The sequence below is a fragment of the Ciona robusta genome, chromosome 3 (genome assembly GCF_009617815.1).
Source record: "Ciona robusta chromosome 3, ASM961781v2".
Classification (NCBI taxonomy): domain Eukaryota; kingdom Metazoa; phylum Chordata; class Ascidiacea; order Phlebobranchia; family Cionidae; genus Ciona; species Ciona robusta.
In genome coordinates this window covers 7,370,224-7,393,589 of record NC_143237.1, presented here as the reverse complement: position 1 = coordinate 7,393,589, position 23,366 = coordinate 7,370,224, and the positions used below count along the sequence as shown (strand labels likewise).

At 33.6% G+C, this 23,366-nt stretch overlaps 2 protein-coding genes across 4 annotated transcripts; one reads left to right on the top strand and one right to left on the bottom strand.

Moving 5' to 3' along the window:
- Positions 1-525: 525 nt before the first annotated feature.
- Positions 526-23,214, bottom strand: LOC149738738 (5'-3' DNA helicase ZGRF1-like). Of its 2 annotated transcripts, none has more exons than XM_089874323.1 (28): positions 22,998-23,214; positions 22,655-22,795; positions 22,484-22,588; positions 21,980-22,132; positions 21,613-21,677; positions 21,461-21,548; positions 19,882-20,033; positions 16,301-16,379; positions 15,824-15,965; positions 15,344-15,495; positions 14,978-15,100; positions 14,559-14,713; positions 9,122-9,158; positions 8,810-8,885; positions 8,132-8,275; positions 7,241-7,366; positions 6,688-6,794; positions 6,258-6,381; positions 5,727-5,854; positions 5,276-5,419; positions 4,999-5,039; positions 4,645-4,771; positions 4,122-4,270; positions 3,555-3,730; positions 2,888-3,056; positions 2,307-2,429; positions 1,651-1,794; positions 526-1,174 (listed from the first exon to the last, which is right to left on the bottom strand). In XM_089874323.1, exons 1-28 carry the CDS (start codon positions 23,013-23,015, stop codon positions 676-678), a joined length of 3,687 nt encoding a protein of 1,228 aa, XP_089730449.1. In that variant the 5' UTR covers positions 23,016-23,214; the 3' UTR covers positions 526-675. The 2 variants fall into 2 exon arrangements, with proteins under 2 accessions (XP_089730449.1, XP_089730448.1); XM_089874322.1 differs by having other exon boundaries at positions 15,308-15,495; positions 22,998-23,211.
- On the top strand, positions 9,880-17,538 carry LOC149738739 (uncharacterized). 2 transcript variants are annotated; one of them, XM_089874316.1, is made up of 4 exons: positions 9,880-13,672; positions 13,901-15,536; positions 15,856-15,976; positions 17,268-17,538. In XM_089874316.1, the coding sequence occupies exons 1-2, from the start codon at positions 10,073-10,075 to the stop codon at positions 14,267-14,269; spliced, it is 3,969 nt and encodes a 1,322-aa protein (XP_089730442.1). In that variant the 5' UTR covers positions 9,880-10,072; the 3' UTR covers positions 14,270-15,536; positions 15,856-15,976; positions 17,268-17,538. The 2 variants fall into 2 exon arrangements, with proteins under 2 accessions (XP_089730442.1, XP_089730441.1); XM_089874315.1 differs by having other exon boundaries at positions 9,882-13,672; positions 13,898-15,536.
- Positions 23,215-23,366: the final 152 nt, after the last annotated feature.

Sequence of the window (23,366 nt, the reverse complement as noted above, 5' to 3'; positions counted from 1 at the left end):
TAACTTATTCAATCCCCCTATGTGTGTTTTTGGTTGTATTACATTACAACTTCTGAAACTAATATCGTTCTAACCGAAAACGTACCTTAAGTTCGAGCCGTATCAAAACGTATCGCACAGCGGGTTTAGTGCGACCAGTAGCGGCAACGAAAAACGAAATATTTAAATCCTAGAAGTCCTCATTGGGTCGTATTTGACGTACTCGAAAAGTTACAAACCGTATGCTAGTATTTGGCGCCTGCACTGACACCAAGGTAAAAGACCAAGTATAGTATTGTGGGGTAAGATGGAACACCTTTAGCACATTATCTCCAAATATCCTGATCCTGTTTTAAACATTTCACAACAGTCTATATCTATACTATAGGAGTGTCAGGAAAATACGGTTTTATAATTCTTAGATGTTCTTCGTTTACTACCAAATTGAATGAGAAAATAGAATAAAAAGGTGTCCCATCTTCCCCCACCCTACCATCTGTAATTACCCTGAATTTTTAACATAAAATCAACACATAGCAATTCCATTGTTTTTAAATTTGTTTATTGGGTAATAAACACTTTTAAACAAGAACAAAATATAAAGTAAACAAAAAAATCACTTTTTTTGAACACTGAAACAAACAGAACATTGCTTTATTGTTTTGTCATAATAGATCAATTGTGAGATCATCTTTATTACCTAGTACTGATAATGTCATTTGTGGTGATGTCATTAGCAGGGGAGGTATTAATGGTTATGTTGTCATTAGAAGTAGGAATAATCTCATCAGTGGTCACTGTGTCAGTAGTGGTGATGTGATCAGAAGTTTTGGTGACGTCATCAGCAGTTTTGGTGATGTCACCAGCAGTTTTGGTGATGTCATCAGTAGTACTGATGTTATCAGAAGTTTTGGTGATGTGATCAGAAGTTTTGGTGATGTCATCACCAAAAGGAATGATGTCATTATCAGTTTTGGTGACATCATCAACAGCAAACATTTCCTCATCATCATCTATGATGACATCATCAATGCGACGTCGTTTACGTTTATGACAAAACAATGGAACTTCATCCTCACTATCCGAGGCATCTGATTGGTTCTTCGTTTCACATTTCATTATGACATCATCAATTGTTTCAGCGTTGAAAGGAACTTCGGGGGCGAACGGTAAACTTCGAGTTGACGACATTTTCCTGCAAACAATTAATCACTCACAAAGTAACATACTTGGTAACTCGTAAGCTGGCACAAGTATTAACATTTAACACCTGTGTTAAAAGACTGTCATTTTCCGGCCACACAAGGGTAAAGTAAGTTAAATTCATTCACATTTAAAGTGAGTTTTTAATAACGAATATTATTTCCGTTTTACATTTTTTCCTTTTAAATTGCTAACCTGAGTGAAATAATGCTGCATAGGCACATAATTATTGGAAAAAAAAAACTTGGTTGAAATTAAAATTAACTTCTAAAAGTGTTAGTTCAAATATTCATGGTTTACAAATCTTTGAGTAACATAATAACCATATTCCGAAAACTCTAAAAAATTGTTGTTAGTCGTTAAATCCAATTAGGAAATATAGAACACAATGTGCTAATGGTACCCATCTTACCCCACAGTAGTACAATTGTTATGTTGTAAAAAAAAATGTGAACAAAATTTAATTACTTGAATTGAAAGGAATTTTGAACGATTCGTTTCTCCTTGCACAACCCGATAACAGACGACCATTTCTCATTGGTCGAGAGGTTTCGTAAATTTCCAACCACTAGGTTGTGATGTCGCCCTCGTGTAAGAAGGGGGATGATTTTACTGCAATTATATGATTTCTATTAAAAAGGGTCAAGACTGAAATGTGATATATTGCAAGTTCTCTTCGCATGGAATACATTAGCAGTTTGGGTGTCGAGGTAATTTGCTCTGTTCTAAATTTTAGATCATGGTCATGGAAAAGGAAATAACCCGCATGGAAAAAAATCTACTAAAATAAAGAAATATCTATTACAAGTTCTGTTCGCATGAAAACCTTCACAACCAGTTTGAGTGTTGGGAAAATGTCCTAAATCACAGGCTAAATCTGTCCTAAATTTCATTTCATAGACATAACCCACATACTGTGGGGTATGATTAAAATATTATTTTTAATGACAAAACATAAACACATTTGGCATATTACCCCAACAACCCGGTCTGGTTGTTGGGGTAATATGCCAAATCTGTCCTAAATCTCAGGTCATAGACAAGAACATAACAAGACAAGGACATAATCCACATAAAATAGGGAATGACTGAAATATGATTTTGTTGACAAAACAAAGACTCACTCATGCATGTCATTAGTTCCGCTTGTACGAACACAAGTAACTATAGCAACGTTTGTCTCCCAGCCATCATAATCATCTATTGTGGTTACTACGATACAGTTGACGTCGCTTAAATCGTAAAACCTGTAACAACAAAAATTGTTTGTAATCCGGTGCAGTGGCAAAGTGGTTAACGCCCGCCTGTAACCCAGAGGTAATGGATTCAAGGCTCGTCGCTGCTACCCATTGTGGGCGTATGTGTTCTGGGCAACACACTTAACGGTAATTGCTTCAACCCAGTGGTTACTCGTGGGTTATCCAAATTATCAGCCATACATAAAAATAAATAAAAAATAAAAATAAATAAAAAATAATCACCCACAAAGAAACATATATGAAAATTCGTAAGCTGGCACAAGGTGTATAAACACCAGTGTCATACCGAATGTCATTTTCCGGCCACACAAGGATGAGGTAAGTTACAGTCATTCATTCATTCATTTACAGAAATATAAACATTATAGAAATATACAAAATATCCAATGTTGTACATGGGCTTTAACAGTAGCACAATATTCTGTTTATTAAAAAATTAAACCAACTCAATTTCTTGCAGTGTCATCTCCACTTCTTTGACTTGAGCTTTTGTGGTTGCTATGACGACGATGCTGGTACCTGGAACGCCATGACTCAACAAAAACCTGATGATGTCAGCAACGAATGTCGCTTCATGTGAGTTGATAAAGTCGTTCTCTTTTTCTTCTTCTTTGCCTGGTGTTGGAAAAAGATAATTTTTCAAATCATATAAAAAAAAAAATTTAAATTAAAAAAAAGTTGAAGAAAAAAAACAATTTTAAAAATCCTATTAAAAACATTTTTCAGTTGTAATATCCAAAGGGTGATCCAAACAAAAAACAAAGTTAACCATAAAACTCCATAAGCAAGCATGGTTGTTTAGAATATAACAAAGAAAGAATGTAACTTGCTATATCCCGCATGGCTGGTAAACAACAGTCATTATAACATGGGTGTTCTGTATGGCTGATAATTTGAACAACACATTAGTGACCACTGGGTTGGAGCCCAAAGGCACATACGCCCACAATGGTAGCAGCAACGAGACTTGGACCCATTACCTCTGGGTTGGAGGGACGCGTGTTAACCACTTTGCCACGAGGCCGAACAATATGCCTTAAAACTGAAGTGGTCACCAGTAAATAAATAAATTACATTCATTGAATTATTCATCATGACAACACAGTTAAGTACCTGTGACATCATAGAGACAAAAGTTGGGTAAACCAGTTACAAGTCTTGGCCGATCTTTTGACAATGCTTTGATTATGACATCATTATAGAAAGCATTGTTGATTACATCAATAACTTGATTATGACATCGATAATGGTCAGTTAGAATTATGGGTTCTTCAATAGAAAAATGAATTCTGGAAAATCAGATTCAATATGTCAAAAAATTAAAAATACTAAATATAAATAAACCTATACCAAAAGTTATTCTGGTATTGTGTTTGGATTACTGCAATTACTATAGAAATTAAACATTGCAAAATTTAAAAATATTGTATTTAAGTAAGCCTTGACTAAAAGTCATTTTGGTGTTATATCTGGGTTATTGCAATTAGTATATGCATTAAAAGTATATGGATTCCTGCATAAAAAATAAACACAGTATCACATATTCATATTTTAAACCATAAATGTTGTAAATGATGGTAGACTAACATTTTATTTAATAATTTAGATTCAAGAACCCAAGTCCACAAAGTTTAAATGTCCTAAATTTTATCTTTTAAACAGGAATTTTGTTTAAATTACCGTGAAAACAATGATTGTGTGAATGCACTATTGTGATTGGTTAAGCAGCGTGAGTCTCCAGCCAACAGGAGCTTTTCACATCCAAATTTAACCAATGGGAGTAAAGTTGAAAGTTCAGAAGTTTCAGTGGCATTGTCCATTATCACAATCTGTAATTTTAACAATAGTCTTTTAATTTATTTTTATTAAATTAAATAATATTTGTAATACAAATACAATATTTTTGCCTTTTTTAAATTTAAAGCTAAGATTTGTTGCCCATTATCTCAATTTGTAATTTCAACGATAGTCTTTTAATTTTTAAATTGAATGTTATTTGTAAAATACAAATATAACATTTTTGCTTTTTAAAATCTTAGACTGAAATTTTACATACATTAAAAATTCCTATTTAACTGTTAAGACTCATTTAACTTTACATAAAAAATATATGGTTGAGTGGTTAGGCTCTTGTATCTATTCAAAGAATACACACTGAAGTCATTGATAAAGAATGGTGATTTAATCTAAAGTTTAAACCTACTGGGAATTTATAACTCCTAACACAAGGTGAGTTAATTTCATCGCACGTCATTCCAACAACTAGCGCTTTGTGCAACATCCTTTTGGTGGAGCCAGAGCGCACCAGCTCCAAACTTTTTTGTATGTGACTGGAAAATAGTCAACTTTTAGTGGACAAAAGATATTTTGCCATTCGTGTTTTTTCCAATGAGCCGTTTTCTTTAAAAAATACCTGAATGCCACTAAATTAGTATTTTGGCAACTTACATTTTTGAAGGCTTAAAACAAATGCATAGAAATATACTCCAAAATATTCATTATATTCTTTACAGTAAAAATATCATAGTAATACTACTAGTTACAACTATGCACTTACTAGTTTGAGGGTTGAGATTGTTTTGAAGACTGAAGCATTTTCTAAAGAAACAAAATATCAAGTTATAAATTTTACTTATCATGCTTCTGTCCAAACACAACTTTTGAATTAAAGGCATTTTATATTATATTTAAAAATAACCCTTATATTGAAACAGTTTTTATTTTTTAAAAAGAAACGTGTTACATGAAAATCATATCAAGCAGACAGGCTATATGTTTGTCAATGTAATTTTTACACAAGAATTCCAGGTTCAAGTCCCAGTCAAGGAAGTTACCTGAAGTTTCTTCGCATGCTCTTGTGCCCCTCCTAGTGAGTGCAAACTGTAAGGTAGAAGATTTCTATTAATATTTTCAAGATTTCCGATCCGAACCATTCTTTCACAGCCCAACGCACGCAGTTGGTGAAACAAACAATCAACCTTAAAAAAATTAAAGTTAATATTTTCATTTTGTACGAAACAAATATTTCATGCAGATAGATACAATATTTACAAAGCCCTTTATAACCTGTTTAGGAGTTATTTACTTCAAGCATGCAACATTTCCAAAAACACTATTTTATCAATATAAACCTAACAGCTAATATATATATATGTAATACAGTTAACTTCATTTTTAAATATTTCTGATTGTTTGTTTTAAAACTGGCATGAAAATCCATGTTTCACACACTTTTTTGTATATTAGTCATGCTCTTAAATTTCATCCAAAAAAGTCTTTACTTACCACAGAGTTAGACTTCCCTGTCACTAATATTTTAACTTTGTTTGACTTCTCATCACCAGCGGACATAACTTCGATCAAATACATGATGATTACTGAGAGAAGAAATGTCTTCCCTGACCCCACAACCCCTGTAAGTTGATATGTGTTAAACAACGGTGATATTAAACTGTTCAATGGTCATGTTTTATTCTGCATTGGGGAGATTCCTAAACATCTGAGATTTAGGGCAGATTTGGCCTATTCTGCAAAGTGGCTATAACAGAACTTGTTGACAAATTTATTGCCAAGCCGGTTTAGATAAAAGGAAAGTACTATGGGTAAAAATTAAATGTGCCAAGAACCCATCAACAAAAACCTCGTTTTTTTTTAATTGGTGCTGTCTAAAAAGGAAAAAATTAAACTATTTATTTTTTAGGCAATTTTTTGTGTGGTTCCCATTTAATCATAAATTAGACAGGGATCACTTAAAAATACTAAAATGAGCTAAATAACAAAGTTTTTATCTAGTTTGAGAGTTATCATTCGACTTACCGTCTAATAAAAATATCTGAGACAAATTCTTTTTTTCCTTTAACATATCGACCAATGGGAGCAAAGCTTTACTTTGTTGTTCGTTCAAATTATAATTCTTGACATAACAAGTTGATAGTGAAATCTGGTGATGAAACAATGGCTTTATTATTATCAAACAATGAAATAATATGGTCAATAATTTCATTATAGAGTTCATTACTTTAAAACTATTTAATCTTACGTGTTAAACACACAACATGCCAGCTTACGAGTTACCATGTATGTAACTTTGTAGGTGATTATTTTTTTGATTTTTTTTAATGTGTGGCTGACAATTTAGACAACTTTTTAAATTGTCTTTAGGCGCAATGACACATACCCCTACAATGGTAGCAGCGAAGAGCCTCGAACATCACAACATGTAGCGTATTATAGTAAATAGACTTACCATATCATCATAACTAATCTCAATGTGAAATACTTGTTTTCCTCTTGAAGATGGAACGACATTGGTTGGTTTGGTCAAATCAAATGTCCCGGTGAAATTCAAACCACCTGCATTGAACATGGGTGAGGAAATCTTATAAAGTTAAATATTTTTGTGGCTAGGGTTTAAGCTGATTTTCCGATATTTTAAGTGACTTGTGACAGGATTTAATGTCTTAAATATTATCTTGAAATCTTATGTTGCAACTTTACATTAAAGTAACTTTATGTATTCTCGTGGCTGAGAGTTTTAACATTAACCACTTATTTAAATTAATTTACAATGTTGATTTTGTCTTAATTTATGAAAATTTAAATGTTTTGTAAAAAAAATTAGTATCTTAAATTTTCTCTCAAAATCTTATTCTGAAGCTACATAAAAGTAATGTTTTTTTAAAGTTTATGATTTAGTATTGATTTATCTAAGAAAAACTTTGATGTGGCTCTTACCAATAAACAATAGTTGTTGGGTACAGTACACCAAAGCAAGATATATATCACAATGCATTACATACCATGCTTGTTGATTGACTTCATATTCAACAACGAAGTGACCATCGGTAGATTCATATCATCTTGCAGAATACGCAAGTATGAGAATTCCAACGCAGATTTACAAACGTACATGACTACCACCTTATCTAGTGTAAGAAAATAATGTTTTAATTTTGTTAGAGGATATAGACAGCCACAGTGGTTCAGGATTGTTAGTTGTTAATCTATTTACAAAACTAGGTTTTTGACAGAAATGTTTTTAGTATTGTTTTCTGCTATTGTTGTGGCCCCTGTGGGTGTATGTGTCTTTTGGGGTGGAGTCTTGATGACAATCACTCCAAAAATCCACTTTTTACAGGAATATTAGTAATACCGTTTTCTGCTACTATTGTGGGGTGTATGTGTCTATGGGGTGAAGTCCCAATTGCAATCGCTCCAAAAAGATAATCACCCATAAAGTTACGTTGTGCTACATAACTTTTGCAGTTAGTTGAGGTTTGTGACATTTGTGATGTACTCTAATGTGAACCTTTTACCATAAGATGGTGCTGTAGCCTGTAACCCAGAGGTAATGGGTTCAAGGATCTTCGCTGCTACCATTGTGGGCGCATGTGTCCTTGGGCAAGACACTTAATGGCAACTACTCCAACCCAGTGGTCACTAATTGGTTGTCCAAACTGTCAGTCACATATAATAAAAAATGACAAAAAATACTCCCCAAAATAATGACCCACAAAGTAACATACTTGGTAACTCGCTGGTCGGGGTATATGAAACACAACACCTATGTTTAACACTGTCGCTTTCCGGCCACACGAGAATAAAGTAAAAAGTTACAAGTTACAAATGTGGCATTTATATGCTACAGACTTTTTAGGTAAATTTAAACTGTTAACTAATTAATTAACAACCTTCATTTAACAATCTTGATGAAGTAGAATTAACAGGTTGAACAACAATTTCGTTCGAGTTTGTTGTTTTGTTTAAAATTGCTTGAAAAAGTTCGGTTTTATCTTCTGTAAAGTCCATAGTAGTTGATACTGCCCATAAACTATCTGAGAAAATATACTGAGTTATGGCTAGATATGTTATTGTGGTAATTTTAATAGAGTTAAAAATAAAAAAAATCTTATGATATAACTAGTAATATCTATTTTTGGGGGATTTTTTTTGTACCAAAAATTGGATTATAGCTAGTAAATTTATTAATGTGGTATCTTAACTTGGGTTATATAGGTGATAAAAATTGTTTATACTATAGCTCAGGGGTTAATTTTTGGTAAGCTTTACGGGTAAAACACTTTAAAAAAATAATTTGGCAGTCTTAGAGTTAAATATTTTTGATATTATGTTGCTATTCTTGGCTGTAGTAGTTTTGTGGTTAAAAAATTAAAAACAGAAGTTTCTTCATACTAAGGATGCACATTACATAACTATGGTTTTCAATTTAAATACCAAGTAGACAACATTAATTTTATTTAACCAACATAAATTTTATTTACACTAAAATGGAATCCTTGCTAAAATAAAACATAAGCTATAAAATTTTAAAATGAAGTAATTCCTGGGTAATTAATTTTTATACAGACCTTTCAACCCAATGTTCATTAAACTTCGATCTTCACGAGAAAGTTGAAGATACAAGTATTTTGCTGCCAATGTTTCCTGTGTGGTATATAAGGTTAACTATTTAATATTTAGTGTTTAGAGATTTGGCTTCAACATTAAAAAACACAAATAGAATTAAAAAATTTGTAATTGTAGTTTTTAATCGGAAAAAGTTGATAAAGTTTTTAATAAGAAAATATAATCAAAAAGTCAAAAATATAACTTCAAGTTGGAAAATTAACACTAAAGTTTGAAAAAGAAAAAAAAGAACTATAAAAGAATGATAACAATACCTTCAGATTTGTGTCTTCATTATTTTCCACAGACTTTCTGCAATGCAAAAAAACAAATTGGTATTAATATTTTTATGTTTCAAAAACATTAATCATACCCAATATTTTCCAACCTAGAGCAATTAAAGGTAGCATAACATAAGAAATACCTTAAAAAAGTTTGCATGAGGTTACAATATATCTAGTTTTTAACACCCCTGTCATAAATCATTTTTTTCCCTATATACATATCATGTACCTTGGGCTTAATCGGATACTGTGTGTACAGAATACTATGAGATGCTAAGGTTTGGAATATAATATACTTAGGAAATATGAGTTGCCAAGGCTTGGACTAAAAATGCATAGAACAATACAATATGAAAATACAAATTAAAATTTGCTGCCAAATTGAATATGTCAACTCAATTTTTAAAAAATGTTGATACCACTCTCCAAATCTGATACTTATGTGTATGAGTTATTACAGAGAACTAGAAATAGGAAGTTATTTATAGACGTGAGATCTTCAAGTACTTGGTGTATGGGAAGCAATGGTGATAAGTGGACTTAGAAATAATTAGGGTTGGATTCTTGTAGATGGTTCAGTGGGGTCTGAATTATGAAGGAATTAGTGGAGATGTGTTTTTGTTACAGTATGTAGTATATTCCTATATACGACCATGGATTTTTGAAAAATAATACTTTTTTTGGACATTGAAGTATTAGGATTAATATCTATTTTGATTTTTCTATTTATTGGGTATATTTTAAAACACTTAGTTCAATACAGTAGAAATGAGAAAGAACACATAGGACATTAAGTGTAAACACTTGGTAAACACCCTGTATTTTGTATATGTTTTCCTGCATTGTTGAAAACAATGAAACTTTTATCTATTTTATTTTTCAGATTTAAGCAATGAGACAAACAAATAATTTTAGAAATGCATTTCTTACATCAATAAACAAATGAAAACATGGGGTAAAGATATTACCGGCATCAAAATACCTGACACTGCAATCGACTTTTACAGAACTGAAACTAACATTGAAAATGACAATGATTTTCTAGATAAGTTGCACGGAAAAGCAGTTAAAGAGGTTGTAAATGTCCCATTTTCTCCTGGAAACCAGTTTACTAAATATAGAGAGTGGTCAACTAAACCAGAACTGCCAAGGTTAAAAGTTGAGTTGAATTGGAAAAGTTGTGCTAAGAAAAAAAAGGACTGTAAAATATCTAAAAGTGATAATTTGAGTTGTAAAACTCATAAAGCGGAAGAAAAAGAAAAGAAACAAGAATTTGAAACCTGTTGCAGAGACATTAAGAAGAAATTGAACTTTTTGCAAAAAGAGTCGGAAAAATTCTCGGAATTCGAAAAACTTGAAGAAAAAAAGCAAAAGAGCTGGCATAATACCTGTGAAGCAGTATCTGTAAAACAGGAAAAAAAAGTTAGTGAAATTTTAAGAAGAAGAAAATCCATTCCAGTTTCATTGGTAGGTGCTACTTTCTCGGATAATATAAACCGTGGGGATTTAGAACCAAGGAGTGAAAACAAAATGGAAGTCAAGGGATATTTAGGCAAGTATTTAGACCTGCAACGCACAAGGGGAAAAACTTTTACCAAAGTTAAAGTCGCCCCGGAAAAAAAGAATGACGAAGTGAAAATAAAGCTGAGGTCATCTTGCTCTGACTCAGCATTTATGGAAGTGACTATTCCACCCGTTTTAAAAGTTGGGAAAAGACGATCTTTGTCTCCAAGAAAAACTCCACAAACTGGTGGAAGTTTAAGTAACATTTCTGAAGCTACAAACAGCAAAAGTGATGTCAAAATTGAGAATGATATCATGAAAAATCCACAAGAAAGAGAGTTGCATATTGTTGAAGCTTGGCCGGAGGTCAGTGCTGGAATTTCACAAATTGAAACAAAAGTTTTTTCAACACCAAAGCAAAATCCTAAACAAGAACATAAGGACTTTACACCTGAAAGTTGCAAAATGAAAAAGAAACAAAAAGGAGACATCTGTGCGAAAATAACTAAAAATGAAGCAATATCAGGTTTTAAATTGACCAGAGCAAACCAACAAAAAATGACAGAATTTTTGCAAGAAACGAAAGAAGAATTTAATATTCTTTCTTCAAGAGCTAAAAGCAATCCTGGTTTTTGTGGAAACAAAACTAATTTGCAAGAAGACTTCAGCTTAAGTACACCTGCAATAAAATACAATACCAAAGTACAGGATATGTCAGGTTATGACGACTGGCTTTGCACTCCGAATTCTTCATCTTATGATGGGTGTGAAAGTGAAATGAGTATACATTTAAATGGGGAAGAAACACCTTTACGTATAGGTAGAAATGCTTCAAGTGTATGTAAGACAGAGGATGTTACACCGACAATATCAACTGGTGCAAATTTGTTTCAAGAAAACCCTAAAATTGAAGATTTACATGGAAATAATAAATCAGAAAAGAAGCCGATCAAGGAAAGTCAAAATATTTCTTGTTTTGATCCAAATAAATTGGCAGTTTGTAATGATACTGTAGGTGAAAGGACAAAATCGGTAGAAAAGAGAGATGACCCATGTTTAGAAACAAATAGAGAGATAACAACATTGGGTCAACGTGAAACAACAACAACAATGGCGAGTTTTGAAAAGAACAACGAAGTTCTGGAGATTGATTGTAATTCAGGTCTATCGGAAACAATAGGGTCAATAGGAAGTGAAAATGAAGATTCAAAATTTGAAGTGGGCGAAGACAAAAGATGTTTTCAAGTGCCTGATGCTGTTAAGGTGAGAGGGGTGGAGTCTGGAGATGCTTATGAACACTCATACACCGCTTGCGATGATGTTTTCGTTAAGTACGAAGCAAAATACAATAAAGATGATGATTATAAGGGTTGGTTAAGTGGGGGGGACGGTTGTTATGTAACAGTGGAAGACAATCATAATGCGATGGATTCAAACGATCTTGAAGTAACCGCAGAGGATGATAAATCGTTAGTGATGCGGGAAAGCGAGGACGAGAGGAAAAGTCCCGGATCTTCAAAACCACAGACGATACAAAGTTTATCCTCGGAGCAGGAAAAGACGATCGTAAAATCTGGTGCTGAGAAAAGTGGAAATAATAATAAGGATTTTATTTCAGTTGGTGGGGAAGTTGATAACACAGAGAGTGTTAGAGATTCTTTATTTAAAGTGATATTGGAAGAAGGGGAAATTGTTAAAGAAGAAATAAATGAAAGTAACCCTGATTTTAATGAAATAACTTGTGCTGGAGCATCAGGTCTCAGTTTAAAAGGTAAAGTTTGTAAAACTGAAGATAGAGTTGAAAAAGCTAGATCTCCTAATCATGGTATGACATCGCAGAGAAATAAAACTGCAACGATAAGGTCAAATAATTTGCTAAACACTGTGTATGAACATTCAATGGAAACCTTGCATTGCGTGTCGATACCCAATCAAGTACCTGGCACACCCAAGGCTGTAAGAAGTAATGCAAAGAAAAAGAAAAATAATCAACAGCAAAACAAGAGAGAAGTTTTAGTTGATATTAAACCTAGTTCTTCTGACATTGGGAAAGAATCAAGGTTAAAATACCTCCATTTGAACTTCGATAAGACTTATAAAGTACGGCTGCTTAGAAAGGAAAGTAATATCGGAAATAAAGTTCATCGCGAGAGGAAAGAACGTGAATTAACTGTTGGTGCTCCAAGGGTAATAACTTTAACCTCCCAGGATAAAAATATGGAGACAAGACCTAACTCTCAGGAGTCCAGTAAAAGTGGAATGTTTAATTTTCCTCGACCAAGAAGGAATTCTATTATCGAGTTTCTACAGAGGAGATTGGGTTCAGCTGGGATTAAGGAAAGTAAGAAGAAACCTCTGCCTCCTATTCAAACGACTTCGAAAGTTTGTGAAACTAGGCATAACACGCCGGAGAGGGTAAAGGGGGAAAATAAAGTGGAAGAAACGCTAAAAGTTTTCCCGGAAAAAGTTCATTTAAGGTGCAGGTATTCAAGAGAAAGCACACCAGTGTCACCTCAATGTTATGTTCATGAGAATTTTAATGACAAACCTACAAAGAGGTTTGAACAGAGAATGAACTTGGTGGCACACAAGCGAATGTCACCCATAGCGAACAAAGAAACTTACAATATTCTTGACAAAACGCCGCTTAAAAAGAAGATAGAAGAGCTCAGAGCTTTAAGAAGCATTAAGAGCAAACCAAACTCAATGTTGGCAGTGCTAAACATGGCCGGAGATATGTTAACACAGGAGAATGTGGATCAAGGGATTTCTGAGGAAAAAACATACAAGAAAACTGTGCCAGGTATTGCAAAGCTAAAGCAGAAAATGCTGCCGGAAATTGCAAAGCCCTCAAAAGTGTCACCCAACCATCCACAAACATGTAAGTGCACGCACACTAATGAACAATCTACGAGTTTCACGGAAAGAGACGCAACAAACATAGAAAAAACAACATTCAGACCATTGACGAGGTTACAGCAATTAAGATCGGAAACGCCGCTCTATCCAAGTATTATGCGTGAACTTGGCTCTCAACAGGTTGGTTGGGTGTTATTTTGATTTATATTTAAAAATGATATGTACTGCCAACTTGCGACTATATTTGAAATATTTTTAAAACTATAGGGTGGCAATAGAAATATGTATTAATTTTATTCTGTTAATCTAAGACAGCACAGTTTTAAAAATTATATTGTATGTACCGAACATCACTACAATTTAACTGTTAGATACATTTACCAGAATATCGACATTTTTTTCCAGCAGGTAATAGAGTGGTCTGACAAGCTGGGTAATGTGTTCCACGTCACAACAGAAGATGGAAAATATGGGAAAATATCAAGCACCAAAGATATGAAACCTCTTCGAAGCTTGGTGGAGCAAACTACATCAAAAAAGGTCGATCGTAGCTCAGAACAAGACTCTGATATATTCAAAGACAGACGGACACTCGCACAAAAAGCTTGGGGAAGTTTGGACTCAAAAAAAGAAGACAAAAAGATTCAAACCACTGTTCCTAACTCCCCACACCGAAAACCAACGAAAAAGAAAAGAAAGTCGCGGCCAGAGGGAAGGGGACAGGTGTTTGTTGTTTATACGAATGGTGATGGTAAACATGTCAGTTTTAAGTGTTGAGATTTTTCCGTGATGCAATTTAGTTTGTTTTGTAACTATTATTCAGGTTAACTTTGTAATGTTTTTTTTGCTTTGACAAATCTAACAGTAATTTTTTTTGATATTAACACAATCTTTTTTTAGTTAACTTTTAATTATCACTATGGTAAACATTAAATAACCATTAATTTTTTTTAATGTATTCTTTATTTACATTTTCTAATCAAGTTACATTGTTTAACATTACAAACCAGATAAACTCTAAAAAAACAAGTTTTTTAAATAACATTTTTGTTAAAAATTAACCCACCTTCTTAAAGCACATCCTGTAAAAAACTTGACGTCATTTTGCAACAAATAGCTTGCTAGCGCTCTCTTGTTGTTAATTTTAACCATATCACTTGATGGCAGAAGAGAGACACTTGGTTTTGATTTGATTTTAGAAACCTCTGCCCACTTAAAAAACTGAAAATATGTTTTAAAGTGCAATTAAGTTACATTTTGTTGATAATTTATTCTTTTAAGCCAAAAATAAAATAACAGTCTTATGGTGCTACAATTTTTGCATTTTAAAAATCTTTGCACAAATTCACTGATTGTTTTGGTAGTAAGTCACCACACAAAACAGAATAAATTACTATAACCTGAATCCACACACACCTACACAATTTTTCACGGCTTTTTGTAACTTTTTAACTTCTTTTTTTAATGTTATATTTAGTTATTCACCTTGCATTTTCGCTTCCGTGCACAAGAATAAAATATTCTTCCAATGTTGGGCCCTTCCTTTTTAACTCTGTTCATTCTACATGGCGTGTCATGGTCACAGTATGGTGGATCCCCTAACATCAACTGAAAATATGAAAATTATATTTGAAATTATAAAGCTTGACCAAAAATTCTCAATCTTAACCTCAAACTAAAAGTAGAAATTACTTAATATTTTGTACTTTTTTTACTTAAAATAAAGAATGTAATTATCACTAACATTTTGTTGTAGTTTTTTATTAAAACCATTAGCTAAAATAAAATTGACTGTATACTTTTATTGCCACCCACCAAGTCTTCATCACACATGTCTGTTGCTGTTCTTACATTTTGCAGCATAAATTCTTTAGGGTACACAGGTTGACGTTGTGCATATGAATATACAACACCAGATTGCACCAATGATTTGTTGAGGTCAGCATTTTTCATTGAAGAATGATACTGTTTGCATGCGGCCCATATTTTGAAGTTAAAGTGTTCTGTTGAAAGATTTGCATGATAACCATCATTTGTCAATTGTGTAAGATGCAGTTAGTTATGTTTTGTAAATGAATGTAACTTGGTTATTTAACCTCGCCTGGCAGGGCAATGGCAGATGGTATAACATGGGGGTTTCATTTCACAACTGCATATTATATTTACTCTAGTATCTGACACTTAAATAATACAGTTTTTATTAATCTACTTTAACCTTTTCCACTTTTCCCATATTAGACATATTGCTTAAAACCATTTAATACATTGGGTTACAGAACCTTTGTTTCCATTACATGTTCTTTTCTATGTATTATATATTTAGGCACTTACCCTTTACAACTGTTCTCCATATATTTCTATAGTCATCCACTGATGCAAAAGTTGTGGGCACTTCAGTTGATGGTTCGGGAATATCTGGATTTCTGCTTAGATCATCATGAGTCGGGAAAAATAACTCCCTCCTCATGCGTTCCTGTATTAAAGGTAATGATTAATAGCCTTAGTAAAGTATTTTAATTTTTTTTGTTGCTTGTTTTTTAATTTGCTAATGTTGTTTATTGAATGCATGACATATTTATACAAATACTTAGTAAGAATAGAATGTTAATTGGTGGGGTTAAATATTGCATGCAAGAACATAACGTAATAGGTTTTATGTGTATTGAAGGATATGAAGTAATTTAATGGACCACATAGTGTACGAATAAATGTAAAGTGAATTGAGGGGTCATATATTGTGCGCACATATTAAATTGACTGGTTATAACTTATATATTTTATGGAAAACTTGTATTGTCACAAACAAACCTGTAATTCTGATATCACTTGTTTAGATTCAGCTTTAAGTGATTGCTTAACTGGTTTTGAAATTTGTTGTGTCTTTGGTCTATTGATGAAATAATAATCATAATTGTACAAATCCAGTAAGGATGTTCTTATGAGGCTATTGCCAAACATTGAAATTTATTTTTATTAAATTTATTTGTCTCCTAGTTTTTAACTGGCACAGTCACAGTGATGGTGCAGTATCAGTATTTATACTGAATGATATTGATACTACCACTATATTAAATGAAACTAAGCACCTCTACTATGCTATAATATGTATAGGAACACACTAAATATGAGAAGTACAAAGATAAGTTTTCCAAGAAACTGTTAGGGGAGCATATATAATTTAAAATATCTCAAATACCAATCTATGCAACACACCAATTCTTCAATGTATAACAAGTGTATTTCGCACACAAAAAGGCAAAAACATGAAAACACAACAAATATAAAAAATATACAACTTAAAAAATATATTTTCATAAAAACATATATAGAGACATATATAATATATATGTAAAAACAGTTAATCTTTCAAGAATGAATATGTAAAAGACAAAAACACAAAAATGTTTAGGCTTTAATTAAAATTTATCGAAAAAATCCTCATCTATATCTAATGCAGTGTTGCAAATAGATTGACCAAATAATTGGGATTGTTTGGGAGTATTGTTGTAAAGAATGTTGTCTGTGACATCACACATCTCATTGATATTAAATGCAGGGTAACTCTGAGTGGGTGGTAGACTTGGATTCTGTTCAAACATTGGTATTGGTTGTGTACTGTATATTTGCTGCTGTGTGTTTTTAATTTGACTTGCTTGGACTTTTTCTATTTGAACGACATTTTCAACCCATTTTTTATGGAGTTTTTGTGTGTGATGTGTGTAAGGGGCATTGTGGATGAATTTGTTCCATTTAGAAGTTAATTTATTTTCCTCAGGACTTTGAGGGGTACTAGGAAATAAAGGGAAGTCTTCAGCAGACCGATCTGTAGCATTAAAATGGCCGGCGGTGTTAAAGAATGGGTCGAAATAGTTGTCATCTATGGTGGTATTGAACGTATCGGACCCCTGGCATACCGAAAGTGAAGTGCTGTTAATATCATGTGAAGGTTGGCTTGTGGAATCAATTCCAGGCAATTTTGAGGCATCATAGTAATCAAGTTGGGAAGGGTTGTCATTTTCATTAAATAAATCAGGTTGGGAATTCTCTATACCTCTTAAAGGTTGGTGTTTTAGTAAATCGACATTAGAAGCTGCTTGCCCAATAATCATGTTAACCGGAGTATTACTGGCCGATGTTTTCTTTGTTAATGTAGAACTCTTCATAATGTGTGGATTTTTTGAAGCAACTGAACCAACAACACCTTTTATTGCCAGTAATGCTTCAGCGTGGTTCATATCCAAGTTTTCTAGGTGAGTAGGATTTGATACTACAGGTGAAAATTGTGGGGCAGATTTTGGTTTTGATGGTAATTGGGAATTTGAAGGCTTTGTGTTTGATGTGAAAGTGTGAACATAATCTGGTGATTGAGGGGTAGGAACAGAGTTGGTATTTAAACTTTTATAAGGTGATGAGCTGCCTATGTAGGAGTATGGGTAACACAAATCTACCTCAGGGTTATTGGGCAAGGTCATTCTTGGTTTCTTAGGGTTTGGTCTACATAGTGGTTGGGTAAACTGCCTTTGATTGCTTGGTGTGCTGTGGCTGTGTAATTTTGAAAAACTTTGTTCCGTAGGTCTAAAATGGTATTTCGGTTGTTGTTGTTGAGAAAATAAGTTCCTATGTACTATTTTAGGTTGTTTCTTGTACTTTTCCTGCTTGGTAATTCCCTGCGTTTCAGTTTCAATTAAAGGTGAAGAATCTGAATCAAATAAATTTTTCATTAGTTTTACGTCAATGTCAGAAAAATCGTTGAAGAAGTCCATGTCCTCATCTTGGCTGTATGTCTCAAACAAGCTTGGGACTACTTGGTTTGTATTTGTATTTGCGTGGCAAGCTTCTTTTAATTGAAAACTCCCAGCAGGAGATGGCAAAGAATTCCCTTGTTTGTTATTTTGATTAACTGATTTATTCGCGGATTGACTAAATCCAAGATTGAAATCGAGACCAAAAATGTCCGCTTCTTCATTTGCATCTACATTTTTTAAGTTCTTATTGTCTCTAGGACTTTGGTCTTTAATATTGTTTTCTCTCTTTGAGCACTGATTGTCTGTATCATATTGCCCTTTAGTACCAAGGTTTTCTAGTTCAAATCCCTGTCTAGTAAGATGATCTGAAGTTTTCCCTGTCAATCTGTTCTGGACATGTTTCTTGTTCACGAATGGTCTACTACAGACCATATCAATTTTTGACATGATTTCTTCATCTAAATTATCTGAAAATGTAAATTTTGACTGAAATGATTCAACATTTGATTCCATTTTAACTGAATTCTCACTCTTATTTTTTACTGACAGAAACTCTGTAGATTTTGTGTTTAATAAATCTAAGGTTTGATCTTCTTGTACAACTGAACGTAACTCTGTCTCTCTTGGATTCAACTTGTCGGTATTTGCATTATTTTTTTTTATATTATCATGTTTTATTGGCCAAGCAACATCTGGTAATTCAGCTATATCATTTACTTTTAGGTTTTCTGCTTCAGACTGAGATATACCTGGCCCTGCTTCTATTAGTTTATTACTTTGAGGGTATGTTTCACCGGATGGATGGTTAACATTCATGCTTAAAATATGCTGTACATTCTCTTCTGCTTTTATACCATTACAGGATTCATTCTTAAGTGAAACAGCTTGAAGATATTTCTTAACCTGGTCCAACATGCTCTCCATACATTGAGTGACTTGTTCTGTAAGTTCTGAGCTGTCTATTTCTACATTCCCATCAACTGTTTTCAATTCATTAATCAAAACACCACCAACTCCTTCTGCTCTTACATCAACATTAACACACTCCCTCAAGTTACCATCCTTTTCAAGATGATCAGCTAACTTAACATCTTCAGTTACTTCATTGTAGCGTAAAACAGTACCATTTTCTGCTTCAACCAAGTTTTCATCAACTATTTCTTTTCTCAAATCTATTTCCTCACAAATCCTATTATTTGTTTTTTCTAACTTATTCAAATTTTGGCAATTTTTTGGTTCATTCAAGTCTAAACTTATTTCTTGACACACTGTATGTGTCAGGTCTATCCCTTGCACAACTTCCTCCTGAACACTCCCACCATCTTTTCCACTTCTCTCACTTTCAGTATCGTGCCTAGGAATGGAAAACATTTCTCTTTTAGATTCGAAATTTAAAAATTTTCTGATTTGGAATTTTATTTTTTCTTATTACCAATATCATTCCAAATATGCAAATAATAAAAAATGTTTCCCATTCCTAAACACAACACTCAAATTGAGTTGAACCAAACAGGTGACACAACATCATTTTTACATGTTACAACTAATACCTTAATTTTTCCCAAACACCTTTGTACAGAATCTCTGCCATTACACATCACTTATAATAAATATGATACAACTTTAAAACGTATTAATTTTCACCTGAGCAACAGACATGTTTTAGCCCCAATCTCAGTAGCAGGTTTTAAACTCGAAAAATCCGACAATTCCTCAAAAAAGTCACTCAACCCACTGTCTTGTGTGCTGTGGTCAGAAACATGAGGATCTACATTGGAAGATACCTCTTTCAAAACCTAAAACATAAGGTAAGGTTCTAAACACTTATTAACTGAAACAGAACTGTATACAACTTGTTCCGGCGCCGTGGCGTAGTGGTTAGCGCACCTGCCTCTAACCCAGAGGTAATGGGTTCAAGGCTCGTCGCTGCTACCATTGTGGGCGTATGCGTCCTTGAGCAAGACACTTAACGGCAATTGCTCCAACCCAGTGGTCAGTAATGGGTTGTCCAAATTATCAGCCATACATAAAAATGAAAAAAATATCCAAAAAAAAAAATAATCACCCACAAAGTAACATACTTGGTAACTCGTAAGCTGGCACGAGGTGTTAAACCCGTGTTATAACTAGAGGTCGACCGATATATCGGTTCACCGATATTATCGGCCGATATTTACGTTCCACCGATAATCGGTATCGGTAAAAAAGCGCCGATATTTCACCGATATATTAATAGTTCGTGCGAAGCGACGTGCGTCCTACTTGACCTTTACGTGTGTTCGTAGTTTAACGTCCACGTGCCTCGTACTTTAGCCTTCACGTGCGTGCTAGTTTAACGTCCACGTGCGTCATAGTTTGACCTTTACGTGCGTCGTATTTATGCGTGGTAGTTTGACCTTTACGTGCGTCGGAGTTTGACCTTTACGTGCGTCGTAGTTTGACCTTTACGTGCGTCGTAGTTTGACCTTTACGTGCGTCGTAGTTTGACCTTTACGTGCGTCGTAGTTTGACCTTTACGTGCGTCGTAGTTTGACCTTTACGTGCGTCGTAGTTTGACCTTTACGTGCGTTGGAGTTTGACCTTTACGTGCGTCGTAGTTTTGACCTTTACGTGCGTCGTAGTTTGACCTTTACGTGCGTCGTAGTTTAACGTCCACGTGTGTCATAGTTTAACGTCCACGTGCGTTGTAGTTTAGCGTTCATGTGCGTCCTAGTTTCGTACAAAAGCAACACCTTCCTAAGAACATGCATGTTTCCTAAAAACATGTAGACCAACCAATTTTTCTCTATAACTTGCAATATCTTGAATACAGGCATTACTTTTGATTAAAACTGATCATTTCATATGTTTCGCTATAGTGACAAATATCGGTAAAATATCGGTATCGGTATCGGTAAAAGCTAAAAATATCGGTATCGGTATCGGTGGAAAAAAGTGATATCGGTCGGTCTCTAGTTATAACGACTGTCGTTTTCCGGCCACGCGAGGATAAAAGTAAGTTACATTCATTCATTCATTCATTCATTCAACTTCATTGTATGAGATTTCCCATTTAATTATAACGGAGATAGGAATTTGCAGAAAAACAACAGTCATTAAAACAAGCTATGGGTAAAGACTACTCAAGTAAAAGTGTCAAATAAAAGCAATATTCCGACATTATAAGAAGACTTATAATAATAAAATAAAAAAACAAATATAGTAACAAAGTTACAGAACATACCGAATTAACAGGACCAGTACATCCTAACATCTTCAATACATCTTGTGTTCCACGCAAGTTTGAACCAATGTTTACACCTTCATTTACTCTAAATAAATAAAAGATAAAATCACTTATTTATTTATTTAGAAAATATTAAATTTTGATTTTACAAATTAGTTGTTTCTTCTGTTAAAGGCAGAACCTCATTCCAAATGCTTTTTTCAGGAACTTTTACCTAAAATGGAAAATAAGGTTTGTAACTCTGTATGTACGTTTAGGCAGGCATTACTGTATTATACGGTACACCTTAACCAATAGGCACAAACATAGGCATGCAGGGGAAACAGCAATAGATAAACACGCAAATTCTGTGACTGTGAAACAAACAAACACCTCAATCTTTCGAATTATTTTATAATTTTGGGATTTTTTATTTTTGTAATAACGCTTAAAGTAGGCCTCCTGGTATACAGTAAGCAACAACTCAGAAAAGACTGAGAAGCACCAATAGAATATAAAATATTGATGTCTTTTTACCGGAGCTGATATGGGTTGAAATTTAGCTGATGCAACCTCAGGGACTGGTATATGAGTGACTACTTTTCTTGGGACCGAAAATCCCCTGGATTTTTTAACTACAGTTTGTGAGTTCTGAGAATATGTGACTGGAGTTTCTGGAGGTTTTGTTACCTGTACATAGAAACATAGGAAGTTACTTAAGTAAACATGTTATTGAATGAATCACTAACTTATTTATCATTGTAATAAAAGTGTTTATACTAATTACTAACACAGGTGTTCTTCTTCACACACCTCTCAATTTACCAAATAAGTAAAATGCAAGACAATAGACAACCATTAAGGACCACTGGGTCAGAGCAAGTGCTAATAAGTGCTCATGGACACATGCACCAATGTGGTAACAACTCGAACTCGTAACCTCTCAGCCTAGGGCAATTGTGCCAAGACTGCTATACCATCTCATGACACTAGTAAATTAGATAAAACCTAATGCCTATTGGTATTCAACCATCTGCTTACCGTTACCACTTTTTGTTGTTGGCTCAATTGTGGGGAATCACTCATAATCTCATCATCCACTTGTATGAGATATTTGTCGCTTTCCAATGCAGATCCACACTCAACCTGGTGGATTGCAATATATTAACATAAGATTTCGATATATATGAGAAACTGTAAAAGTAGATTCACATTTTTTTTGTTTAAATAAACAGTCGATATGTTTCTCTTTTCTTCATCCGTTAAAAATCCTCTTTTTTCATCTATTGTTAAAGTGAGAAATCCATCTTGCCAGGTTTTCTTTTTCTTTGTTTTTTGATGTGTGTACAAAACCTGAGAGCAAAATTTAGGCAACGTACAGTATCGGTATATTTTTTCATCTCAGTAATTTTTAATGAACACGGCAGTGTCGGACTTGAACCCAGGACCCCAAGATTACGTTTCCGCTTCGTATACCTGTAGGCCACACACTTGCTGTCTATTTGACGTGGAAATAACTATTAGTATAAGCAAAGATATTAAAACCTGGTCTTACCTTAAATTTTCGTTTCATGTTGAGGAAGGCGAATGTTTTATAGCAACTATGAATTCATTTTTTACGTTTTAATAATATTTACCAATTTCCAGAATTTGGATATGCGCGGGGAAATTATCACGTGATAGGTCACGGTCAACTAAGTCCGAACAATAACATTGCATAGTATTTTTTTCAGTTATAGACAACAATACATAATATTGATTAAATTAAATAATCTTTTATTATTATTTTAAGTACAGTTTATTTAGTGTATGGTTATCTTAAAAGGGAATGTGTTGCTATTTTTATTGCCTTACGTTGACGTCACGTGAGTAACGAATTTTTGTTTGGATTTCGGTCAGGAGTTGAGTCAGTTAGCTGAATGTC

Coding starts and splice junctions, on each gene's coding strand:
- LOC149738738 (XM_089874322.1), bottom strand. Junction 2,430..2,887: donor ATGACACTGCAAGAAATTGA/GTTGGTTTAATT, acceptor TTGTTGTTACAG/GTTTTACGATTTAAGCGACG. Junction 1,795..2,306: donor GGAACTAATGACATGCATGA/GTGAGTCTTTGT, acceptor ATATAATTGCAG/TAAAATCATCCCCCTTCTTA.
- LOC149738739 (XM_089874315.1), top strand. CDS start 10,073: ATGAAAACATGGGGTAAAGATATTACCGGCATCAAAATACCTGACACT. Junction 13,673..13,897: donor GTGAACTTGGCTCTCAACAG/GTTGGTTGGGTG, acceptor ATTTTTTTCCAG/CAGGTAATAGAGTGGTCTGA.